General features: G+C 40.2%; 1 protein-coding gene across 1 annotated transcript in view; it reads right to left on the minus strand.

The window, feature by feature from the left end:
• Positions 1-487: 487 nt before the first annotated feature.
• The window catches only part of LOC116833591 (broad substrate specificity ATP-binding cassette transporter ABCG2-like), a 26,828-nt gene continuing 15,461 nt past the window's right edge, over positions 488-11,854 (minus strand). The window contains exons 10-15 of the mRNA XM_032795200.1: positions 11,482-11,571; positions 9,726-9,850; positions 8,647-8,801; positions 4,352-4,441; positions 3,005-3,057; positions 488-635 (exon numbers count right to left, since the gene is read on the minus strand). Of these exons, the coding sequence (XP_032651091.1) occupies positions 488-635; positions 3,005-3,057; positions 4,352-4,441; positions 8,647-8,801; positions 9,726-9,850; positions 11,482-11,571 (661 nt within the window). The remainder of the gene's footprint in view (positions 636-3,004; positions 3,058-4,351; positions 4,442-8,646; positions 8,802-9,725; positions 9,851-11,481; positions 11,572-11,854) is intronic.

Raw genomic sequence — 11,854 nt, forward strand, 5'->3', positions numbered from 1 at the left:
GGCCAGAAAAGTAGAAGTTGGGGTAGTCATAGCAAATGATGACCAAAGAGTAATTAAGAATTTGTGTAGAAAGGATGGAAAGGAAAGAATAATTATTGGCGGCTAGAGACAATTTTCCTTTAGCTAAGGGGTTAGTGGCTTGTCCTATGTTTTAGCAGAAAACTATCTTGCGTTCTGTTCACCACACTTTGTGTGAGGTTAGCTGATTATTATGGGTCATGGATTGTTATGAGTGTATCCTATAATGTTTTCTATGTTAAAAGGTAAAATACATTTTTATTTAATGAATGTTTTTACACCTATGTTGACACTTTCCAATCTGTCAGTCTTGGTGAAATTAATTTTGTATTTACAGCCTTCTGGTGGTTGAAGGGAAGAAGTGCACAAATCAGGAGGTATCCGAAATCAAGACTATACTGGTAGGAGGGGACAAAGTGAACTCTGCATGGCTGCTGCCCTGATGGATGATAACTGGAAATTGCCCAGTTTACTTCCAGTGATTCACTCCTAACAGCTGGATGTAGGCAAAGAACAAGAATGCAAGTGACAAGCACAGGAGAGCAATCTCATTCTCCCACAAGCCCCAGGTGCTGTAGTTGATGCCTTGCTGCTGCAAGTACACCTCTCCAGGTACCCTGCAACAAACAGACACGGGTGTTTGACACTGTTCAAACAAATAAAACACAGTGATTGTTTTTCATTTTAAATGTTACGATGATAAGTTTTAGTGGTGATACGTGAGAAAGTATTGATTAGAAGCAGGCACAGCGAAGGAAGGCACTGCGTAAGTCTCTCCTTCTGTTCTTTTCCCACAGCTTTGCTAATGCAAATAGGTCCTGACCTGCAAGGTTGTCACTTCAAGTTATTCCAGTTTCTGAGCCGCATGTGGCTCTGTCAATGCACTGTGATCCTGTCTTGGACAAAGACTGCTCTCTGGAGCTATCTGGAGAATACCAAACTCACTAACTCTTTTAATTTGTGTAATTAGTCATAAGAGCTACTAATTAGTGAAAAATGGAGTGCGATAACTTTCTGCAACATCTAGCTCTATGATATTCCCTGTAGTGAAGTACTGCAGTGCTTCAAGAGTGCTATCTTCTCTTTATTTTACAGTTGCTTGGAAGCAACTGTGGGGAAGTCTTTTGCTTGATGGGCTGCAGTAGATAAGGCATGTTATGGAAGTGATGCATTTGCTCTTGTGGACAGCTGCCAGCCTTGACCCACCCACCTGGATGCTTCCTGAATGAAGAGATCTAGTCCATGTTCAAATGCCTAGAAGACCCTTGATAAATAAATCTAGTTCTTCTAAATCAGGGATCGACAATCTTTGGTATGTGGCCCGCCAGTGTAAGCACCCTGGCAGGCTGGGCTGGTTTGTTTACTAGCCGCGTCTGCAGGTTTGGCCGATCGTGGCTCCCACTAGCCGCGGTTCACCGCTCCAAGCCAATGGAGGTTGTGGGAAACGGCGCGGGCTGAGGGATGTGCTGGCTGCCGTTTCCCGACACCCTCATTGGCCTGGAGCGGCGAACCATGGCAAGTGGGAACTGCAATTGGCCAAATCTGTGGACGCGGCCGGTAAACAAACTGGCCCGGCCCACCAGGGTACTAAAGGTTGCCGATTCCTGTTCTAAATAAATAAGCTGTCCTTATTAATGGGACATTGTATTGGTTTTTACTGGGCCTATTTTATGCCTCTGTGTATTCTGTAATTCTACAGTAGCTGTTGCTGTTTTATCAAGTTATAAAACTCCTGTAAGAGTGTATTATGTGTCCTGCCTAGTGAGTTCCTATAATGAGCCCTTCTAAGTACTGATGATGCGATTATGTGAGTCCCCAGGTGAGCCATTAAGTGTTTGTAAGTACTTTAACTGTAATACATATGCTCCTGTAACATCCTGCTATGAACTTTCTGTGGGCCCACTCTGCATGAACCTCTGTGGTGTCCCATATGTGCCCTGACAATCCCTAAGTTACATAAATGCTTAATATGATCTTGTTGTTCACTTGCTATATGCCTCCTGTGTTGCCTAAAATTGCCATATGAAATGCCCCCATGTAGTTCTCTGGTCTGAAAACGCCTTGTAATTCCCAATAGGTGACCTCCATGATATCCATGTTCTTTGTTTCCTGAAAGTGCCTTTGTCTTGCATCTGTCCTGACAAATTTTGTAATGGTGGTGCAGGTTATCTGCATGAGGAATAGCCAGAACCAAATTCTAACCCAATAATTACAGTGACTCTTTGATTACCATGCCTGCTGATTTACAATAGAGAAATCTAGTGGCATTTACAGATTCACCTTCCCTTGTGTGAGGGGAAAAAAGAGATAACTGGAGACACTGCACAGACTATCACACTTCAGAAGGGGAAAAATATTGCACGCAAGGAATCAAACAAGCACGACTAGTTAGAGACATCTACCTATGCATTTTAAATAATTTTAGATTATACATACTGGGTGAGGTTCAGAGAAGTACTCAAGTTCCTTGAGCACTTCTGAAAATCTCACCCGTGGTGCTGTTTATATTTAGTGCAGCATTTAAGGTTATATGTACTGATATGTGAAGAAATGTTGCTAAAGTATTATGTACCATTTTTGCATGACCCATTATGTTAAAAGACTATTTAACAAATGGTGAAAGTAGAGATTTTGGAAGAACCATACTGTTATATATGGAAATGACTAACACAGCTCCCTCTAATGGGTAATATTTATTACTTGATATTTCTGTGTACTGTTCTTCCTGTTAATAAGTTAGTTAAACATTGGCTCCCTGTATGTGTATTGACACTGCAGCTTCTCTTTCAACAGGTATCATCACATCATGGCCTCCTATTTACGCTTCATGCCGTGTGGTATGTCAGACTCCTGTGTATCCAAAAATACTCTATAAATTGAGTGCTTGTATGTACCCCTGTGGTGAAATGTGTCAGGTATGACAGCCTCTACCTTCCCTCAGCTCTTTTGGGTTGTTTGGTGGTTGGTGAACAGACTGAGTACTTACGTGGAAGAGTTCAAATGGAAAACTGCTCCTTGGAGCTCATTGATGGTCAGGGCCTAAAATAGGAAACATATGTTTAAAAAATCTAATCTGTTAGAAAATGGCAGATGAAGAAATTATACAGCAAGAACAGCAGTACCTCCCCAGAAACATGGAATGTTCCATTTTGACAGGGGTTGCTTCTCGACCTTTTCCATACTCTATTCAGAGATTTGGGAAATGCAGCATGACCATGATGCCCTGACACAATTTTGGCAATGGTTCTTGACCTATTCTGTATCGTGACCACCCTCTGTTCAGCAATTTAGGAAGTGCAGTGTGGCCATGATGCCTGACACTTATTCATGACCCTTGGTTGTGAATCCTTGAACTATGAGAATCAAAGAAAATTAATTATGGGCTAATTATCAAATGAATCTGCCCTGTAGCTTTTAAAACATAGCTCCCTCTCTTTCTTCAGGCGTTTCAAGGTAGACACGCATCTGGGCTCCTTTTGTCTTTGGCTAGCATTGGAGAGACTCCCTGGTGCCAGGATGTTTGGAGCGGAGTTAGGACAGGAAAGGGAAGAGGGAGGGGATGAGATTCTCATAAAAACAAAGCCCCAAACAGCAGAAAAAATAGCAGAACATGGGAAAGAGATTCCTAAGTCTGAATGGGAAAAAAGGACAAAACATTCAGCTGAAGGCTTTTCTTTTGCGAATCTCATTGTAAATGTATATGGAAATGTTTATTCTTAGCCCCGAGAAGCAGGAATTTAATCAATCTTCATTGAAAAGAAGATAGTGATTTGTTTTACAGCATCAATATCGGATGCTGCCAGTAAATGATGCTGTAGTTTCTATAAGAATTATATTTAGGGCAGACTTCATATAAACTGTGTTTTATTATAAGAATACAGTAAAGCTCATGTTCTGGCATAGTTTGTGAATGTGCATGTGTGCTTATTGTTTCCTTTACTTCAGATGAGTACCATTGTACGTGACAAAGCACAGTACCAACTTTACAGAGTGAGAGACAGAAATGCAGATTTACAGATGTTGTCAGTCAGACAAACACAGACAGTCGGCATTTTCTTGGTCAGACAGAGGTGGGCTTCTAGGACTTCTTCAGAAGACATGTGAAGACGACAGTCTACCAACATAGACTGGATGATATTTTTGATTAGAACATGGTAGTATCAGGTGATTCTATTTTGTCTTTGGCTAAGAGCTTGTGAACAATCTGAGACATGAGAAGTGAAATGGCAAACAGGCTTGAGGGATTTTGTACAATCGGGAATGAAGTTCACTTTACTTTTGAACCTTCTATTTTGCACTTTGCCAAATCTTCCGCATAAGGGCTGTGACTCACATTCATTCCATAATGGAAGATGCTGATCGATTTGATCCAGGACAGCCAACTCAGCATGGAGTTCAGGTTTACAAGGAACCCACCAAAGACCTGTAGGAGACAGTGCAAAAAAACAATGCAGAACACATTATAAACGATATGCTTGCCTTTTGTCCCTCAAAGTGCTTGGGAGTTGTTCCTCAGTACCAGACATCTTGAGCCAAATAGTGGCCCTCATTCATGAAAGGGAGAATAGGGAAATTTATCAGATATATGGTATTCCTATCCACTATATTCTGAGTAGGAAAATAACAATGCTAAGGATGTTTCTCCAGTTTCTGTGTTGTTAAAAATAATCTAGTTTAAGATTACTAGTATATTTATTAGCTAAAAATTATTTTGTAAAATATTTTTTCAGACTATTTGGCCCTAAAGTTTACTAAGACTTCCTAATACTAGTAGCTTTCATTTAAAATGATTAGCTTAGAACAGTGACTCATGTGTGTGTTCAGTAACTACTTTTTCATTTTAGGCACCTCTAGTAGCTACATGTTGTTTGTATTGTGCAGTGTATTACAATAAAAAATATAAAGCCCATTAAAGCCTGGACTGAAGCCTCTTCTAATCATACATCCCAGTGGGGAGGATAATGTACCATTCCATATTTTTCATACAATATGTGTGAGAAGTTAAAAAGTCTGTAATGTTTTCATTATTAAATTGCTTTACAAATATTTAATAAACAGATCTCAAACCATCCATTTGAAATAGGTAAGGATTAACCTCATTTACAAGTGGAAAAACTGAGCCAGAGACTTTGTGACTTATTTAAGATCACAGGTACAGTAATGGAATGTTAAACCGCATTATACTGTTCAGAGTAGCAGCCGTGTTAGTCTGTATCCGCAAAAAGAACAGGAGTACTTGTGGCACCTTAGAGACTAACAAATTTATTTCAGCATGAGCTTTCGTGAGCTGTAGCTCACTTCTTCGGATGCATAGAATGGAACACACCTTTTCATGTTCTCTGTATGTATAAATATCTCCTGTCTGTGTGTTCCATTCTATGCATCCGAAGAAGTGAGCTATAGCTCACGAAAGCTCATGCTTAAATAAATTTGTTAGTCTCTAAGGTGCCACAAGTACTCCTGTTCATTATACTGTTCAGTCACTAGGTGCCGCTGCATGAAAATACCTGGCAGAGTGGTAAAGGATCTTATGATGAACACATGTGGGGTATATAATAAGCAAGCTCTGTAGCCAGTCCATATCTGGTACAGGAATGTGACATGGTGTCAGGAGTAAACTAAGAACAGAAACAGAAGGAAAATAGCAACAATGTTGCAAACAGAAGGAACAAAGCAACAAAGATTGCAGGATCTCATCAACATGCCACTCTTTAATGCCCTAGAGAACTTCAGCTTTGACAGACAGACTGGAAACCATATTCTGCAAGATTTCATATTGCTATCCAGCTGCACAAAGAAACTGGAAATATACAGGTATCAAATCACCTTTATGCTATCGGGAAACAGGTAGAATATATCTTTAAATCTTTTGACTTTACTGAAGACAGTCACAAAGATGACTCTGAAAGGGTTCTGGCTATGTTTGATGCATACTTTATACCTCAGAGAAATGTGGTTTACGAAAGAGCATGTTTTCACCTGAGAATTCAAGAACCAGGAGAAAATGTTAAATGTTTTATAAGAGCTCTGCATACATTGGATTTAAGGAATGCAAAACATGAAAATACCAGAGAGAGGCTGGTTATTGGGTTAACAAAAAAAAAAAAAGTTTCACAGCAGCTATAGTTGAAGGCAGATTTAACCTAGCCACAGCTATTGAAATAGCAAAACAGTCTGAAATGGTGCAACAGCAAAACAGAGAGAAATTTTTTACAGTTTCTAAGCTAGATTCAGTTTCTTCAATTTTTTCAGACATTTGAGTGTTAAAAGTCATTACCATAAAACCCCTGAAGCAAAGAGCAAGAACTCCCAGGTGACAAATTCCAGCCTAGATGCACAGGATATGGAAAAAGTCATGTCCTAAGAGATGATGCATGTCCAGACAGATGCACACAGTGTAATACATGCAGGAAATATGGACATATTGCAGATGTTTTGTCACACCAAAACAGTCTGGAAGTTGACTCATATTACAGACAAACAAGAGCCATTGTTTCTGGGATCTATCACTTGTGATGACATAGATCCTGCACGTAGAGTGAAATTTAATATTTATGACAAGACTCTTGATTTTCAAACTAACTCAGGAGCTGATGATACATCATCTCAGAAGGAACTTACAGTCACCTTCTAGAGATGAAGTGACAGAACTCTGACTAGCCCTGGAGGTATTCTGAACTACACGGTCCAGTTCACCACAGAAACAACCTACACAGACAAAAGCTAAGCATTCAGTGTGCATGTGACTAAAGGATCAAACAACCTTCGCAGCTGCAGTATGGCAGCCATGATGGGCCTAGTGAAAAATAAGAAAGAACCTGATGGAGGATTTGATGATATAGTGCTTTTGAAAGGACATCCAGTACAAATCAGCTTGAGGTAATACTGAACCAGACAGTGTACAAACACTATTAGCAGAGAAACCTTGAAAGAAACTAGCTTCAGGATTTATGCAAATTTAGATTACATCATTACCTGGTTGTAGTGGGCTATTTTTCCAGGTATATAAAAATAATGTACTTGAAAAATATAACATGTTGCAGTATTATCGAGAAATTCAAATGTACTTTTGTTCACATCAGTATTCCAGAACAACTAGTGACAGACAATGGACCACAGTTCACTGGGGCAGAATTTACCTGAATCCAAATGAAATATGTTATTTACTATATTACGAGTGGCTCATGTTATCCACAAGAGAATGGAAAGGGTGAGAGACCTGTACAGATAGTCAAGAAAATCCTACAGCTGAAAGATCCATTTCCTGTTCTTCTGAGTTACAGATCAACACCAATAGTGGCTACTGGATATAGTCCAGTACAACTCCTGATGGAAAAATACCTCAGAAAGACTGTTCCAGTTTTGGAAAAGAATGTATCCAAAGTGCCCAGACATGAAGAGAGTAGCCAAGTCAGATAAAAAGGCTAGAAAAGTTTATGAACACTTTTACAACAGATGTCATTCAGTTGAGAACTGCCGGATCCGCAATATGGTGACTGTTCATGTCAAACTGGATGGAGAAAAAGGATGGACACCTCTAACTGTTGTAAAGAAAATCCAGCACCCAGATTATATGTGATTGAGATTGACAATGGAGAGTTCAGCAGAGACAACCAACATCTACAGTTTCTTTCCTCAGAAAGAACAATCAACAGAGGAAACGCTGCAGATGACAGATGCAGAACAACAAGAAGAATACTCAGGAATTCCAAACCAGCCACAGCCTGTCATTGAAACTAACAGAGAGCTAGATGACCAAGTGGTTACACATTTGGGTCATATAATTAGAATACCAATGCGATACAGACACACTTAACAGACTGATAGGTATTGAACTTCAAAGACAATGAGACAGTGTAAATATTGTAAATGGTAGGAATATAGAACTTAAAGGGGGAGATGTTCTGGAATGCTAAACTGTATTATGCTGTTCATACACTAGGTGGTGATGTGTACAAAATACAGTAGAACCCTGTTTATCGGACCTGTGTTATCTGGCTCTCCATATTAACTCAACAACCAGTACACACACGTCCAGAAGCGGGCAATCTCTCCTGTGGCCCTAGATGGCGCTGCAGCCTCACAATTTCCAATTCTCTGAATTATCCGAATTTTTGATTATCCAATCTGGCCCTGATCCTAAAGAGATCAGATAAATGGGGTTCTGCTGTACCTTATTTACACTAACCTCAGCCATACCTGGCAAAGTGGTAAAGGATCTTGTGATGATCACATCTGGTGTGTATAAGCAAGCTGTAGTAGCCAGTCTATATCTGATACAGGAATGTGACAGGTGAAGAGGCAGGATTAGAACTCAGACATTGCTGACTGCCTGTCTTGTGCTCAGAACAGAACAGACCTTTCCCGTTAGACCAGATGTACTAATAACGTATTGTTTATAGCTACAGTTGGTCTGTATCTTGCTTTCCTATGTCATAAATACTCCTGTTTTTTTAAAAATGCACCTTCCCAGACCATTCCAGTAGGGACCCAAACCAAAGCCTCAGATCTGAGCACCCCTTCAATTTGGGATATTTGAACTGAATGTTGAGATTTAGGCCCATCTCTGATTCCAGTAGACTCTATACATCCTGCAAGGCTGCTCTTGAGTGGATAAAAAGTTCTCACCATCATGAAGACGAAGGGCAGTGCAATTAAGACATTAGCGATGGTGAAGGTGCTGACGCTGGCGCTCACCAGGAAGGCCATGCTCACGGCTGCCAGATTTGTCAGGCTGAGGGAAAGAACATACAGGAAAAAAGATCCTGCATCCTGTTTCAGACCTGTGTATGATGACAGAGAGAAAGTGACTCAGTACTGTGAGAAGGTCTGGATCCATAACAGGCATTGCCATGGAATTGCTACAGTATAAGGTGGTTCCCAGTACAAGACTCCAACTTGGTATTTTCCGGAATTAAAGGCATCATAACAAGCACTGCGGTGCATGCTTTCAGTGCTGGATCCATAGAGTATCCTTCCAGGACAATGTTGTGAGAAATTTGCCAAGACTAAATTTTAGTTTGTATTTTGGGCATGGTTATGACAAAGCGCACTGGGTCCATGAGGAATTTTCAGGGTGGGGCCGTGAGTGCCAGATTTACCACTAAAGAGCTGCTAGAGAGTGCACGTTGCAACATGTTTTTATTTACTGAAAAGCTAGGCCTGTTTTCATCCTAGTGTATATAATCATACTAAAATTAACAGTTTGGTTGTGTGGGTTTGTTTAACTCTTCTCATGTCTCAAACACTGAGACCATCTGATTGGTTTTCCTGCGCTATTACCTAAGCTCTGGGGGAACCTTAGAAGGCCACACTGCTGGAGTCCTGTCGGGAACTGATACAGCACTGCTTTGTGAAAACTCAACCAACTGGAGTCAGAGCTAGTGGTATACTAGAAATAAGATGATTTTGTGTGTGGGTGTCTTATTGTGGGGGAAAGAAAAAATGATGAACAGAAGCACCCTGGGAAGTTCTATACAAAGTTTGTACATAAGGAGAGAATTTTTTACCTCTGATTATGAGCGATGTAATATAACTGCACAAATTAATAACAAAGCACAGTCACCACAGAAATCTGTGCAATGACATTTCATTCTTGCCAGAGTTTGATATTACTCCCAAAGTTTTTGTGGCATTTTCCCATGGTGATTTTTGTCCTGAATCACTTCCTCGAATAGTTGCTGAGCTAAAGGAAATTCAGTACTTACCCATCATGAAGTATGATATGCCAGAGAACATCAACAAGGGGATGATACGATTGGGAATCAGATCAGCAAACACCTTGGCCAGAAAATATGCTGAGGCCCTGTAGTATCCCCTAGAGCTCTCATGACTGGAAAAATGTATGCAATAAATAAAAACATTGAAAATCAAAGTAGCTACTTCATATATTTATATTTAACTCTATAACCACGTTAGCATTTCAGTCCTTTCCTTACTCCTGTCTCCCTCAATTTCATCAGAACTTTCTTCATCTCCAAATAGATATGCCATTAAATAATTAGTAAGCACAACAGCCTGAAGAAAAACTATCCCCTTCATCTTCATCTTTGATACACCTCTCTCATTTACCCTTACTTTCTGAAACATATACATTGAGCTTTATCTTCTACTATTTCTGCCTCCTGTTTCTTCCTGGTCTGTAAATCTTCCTATCACATCTAAAACATCACCCACAGACGATGCTATCCTGACTTCTCCTCTGATGAAACTCTCCTCCATGCCTCTATCTCCTCTTGTCTTACTGCTTGTAACTTCCTCCTTCAGTAGTCTTCCTACGACCCAAATTTCAATTTGTCCAAAATGTGGTGGCCAGTCTCTTCGTCCATATCTAGAAATGTGAAAACATCAGAAATCTTCTCCAGCTTCAAGTGTCCTGTCTGCTTCAGAGTTCAGTAATACAATTTCCCCTATCCAAGGTAGGGCTCTATCTTACTTTCACTGATTGCAAATGATATAGGATTATACCTTGAATTCTTAGATGAACTTGCCCAAAATACACACACATACACACTCTCTATTTTTTTTCCCTTCAAAGTAATCTTTCCCTTTTCTGTAACCAGTCCTTGCTCTCCTCAAATATCCAATTCCTTTCTTCCCCCCCCTCGTGGTTTTTCCAGAGTAGGATGTAGAAACTGCACTTTTCCAGTATTTAGTCTTTTCTTTCTGAAATGTGTCCATTCACTTCTCTCTACTGTTACTCTGCCATGTCTGTAGATGCTACTTGCATGCTATACTGTGACTGACCGAACAGTGTCCTTATATTTGCATGTATACATTTCAATTGTCTATGATTGTATTTGTTTTGGAATAATACTGAGCATTTTAATGTTGGGAGCTGAGCCAGACTTTCTCAGATCCATGATCTGCTGGCCATTTCTAAGGTTCAGCTGGACCTAAATTCTGTGGTAAGGCATCTTTATTTCTGAGGTGTTCCGGTGTGGAAATCTGGAAATTCTGTGGCGAGGTTTAGAAAAAGTGCACAATTTTTTTAAATGAGTGAAACCTGAAAATGAATAATACAATCTATTATTCCTGTGTCATTTTTATTTTGATGTCAAAATCAAGTCATTTCACACGGTCCCAGATTTTTAGTTTTTAAGGTGCTGCTGATTTTGGTATTGAAAATGCATAACTGTTGTAAAAGCCTGTTGGGGAAGCTGAAGATTTTGGTAACGGGACAGGGAACAGATGGGGCTTTTGGCATCTTGGGAAGGCATTGGAGATAGTTTGAGATCTGACATCTACAAGGCATCTGAGGCTTTTGGCATTGGGAGTGGGGATGTGTTGTCTCTTTCCCTTCCTCTTTTAGACAGATGTGGACATGATTTGAAATTTTGGGAGGGCTTGATTATTGGAGCACAATTCTGTGGTGGTGTGTAGATCTGCAGCAAACTCTGCAGCCACAGCCAGTTTATGCCTGTTTCCAGCATTTTGATTTGAAGGTGTTTTAGAGTCACTCACATGAAGAGTTTTCTCTCATTGATGAAGAGCTCCACTGCAGACAGATTCCCAAAGACCTGATTGATGACCAGGAAGAAGAAAGCTCCCAACCTGCAGAGAAGGGAGGAAAAGGAAAAGAGACTGATTTGGAGTTCTCTGCTGGACTTGTACACAAAGGACAGAGAGTTCTCTCATGCTTTGTACTGCTCTCATGTTACACTGCCTTGGAAGTTAGGTTTGGGAATCAGATCCTCACCAAGGTAAATATTCAACATTTTGGAATCTCATAGACTCATAGACTCATAGGTCAGAAGGGACCAATATGATCATCTAGTCTGACCTCCTGCACAAGGCAGGCCACAAAACCCTACCCATACACATTTATAACAACCCC

This window comes from Chelonoidis abingdonii, chromosome 15, assembly GCF_003597395.2.
Source record: "Chelonoidis abingdonii isolate Lonesome George chromosome 15, CheloAbing_2.0, whole genome shotgun sequence".
Classification (NCBI taxonomy): domain Eukaryota; kingdom Metazoa; phylum Chordata; order Testudines; family Testudinidae; genus Chelonoidis; species Chelonoidis abingdonii.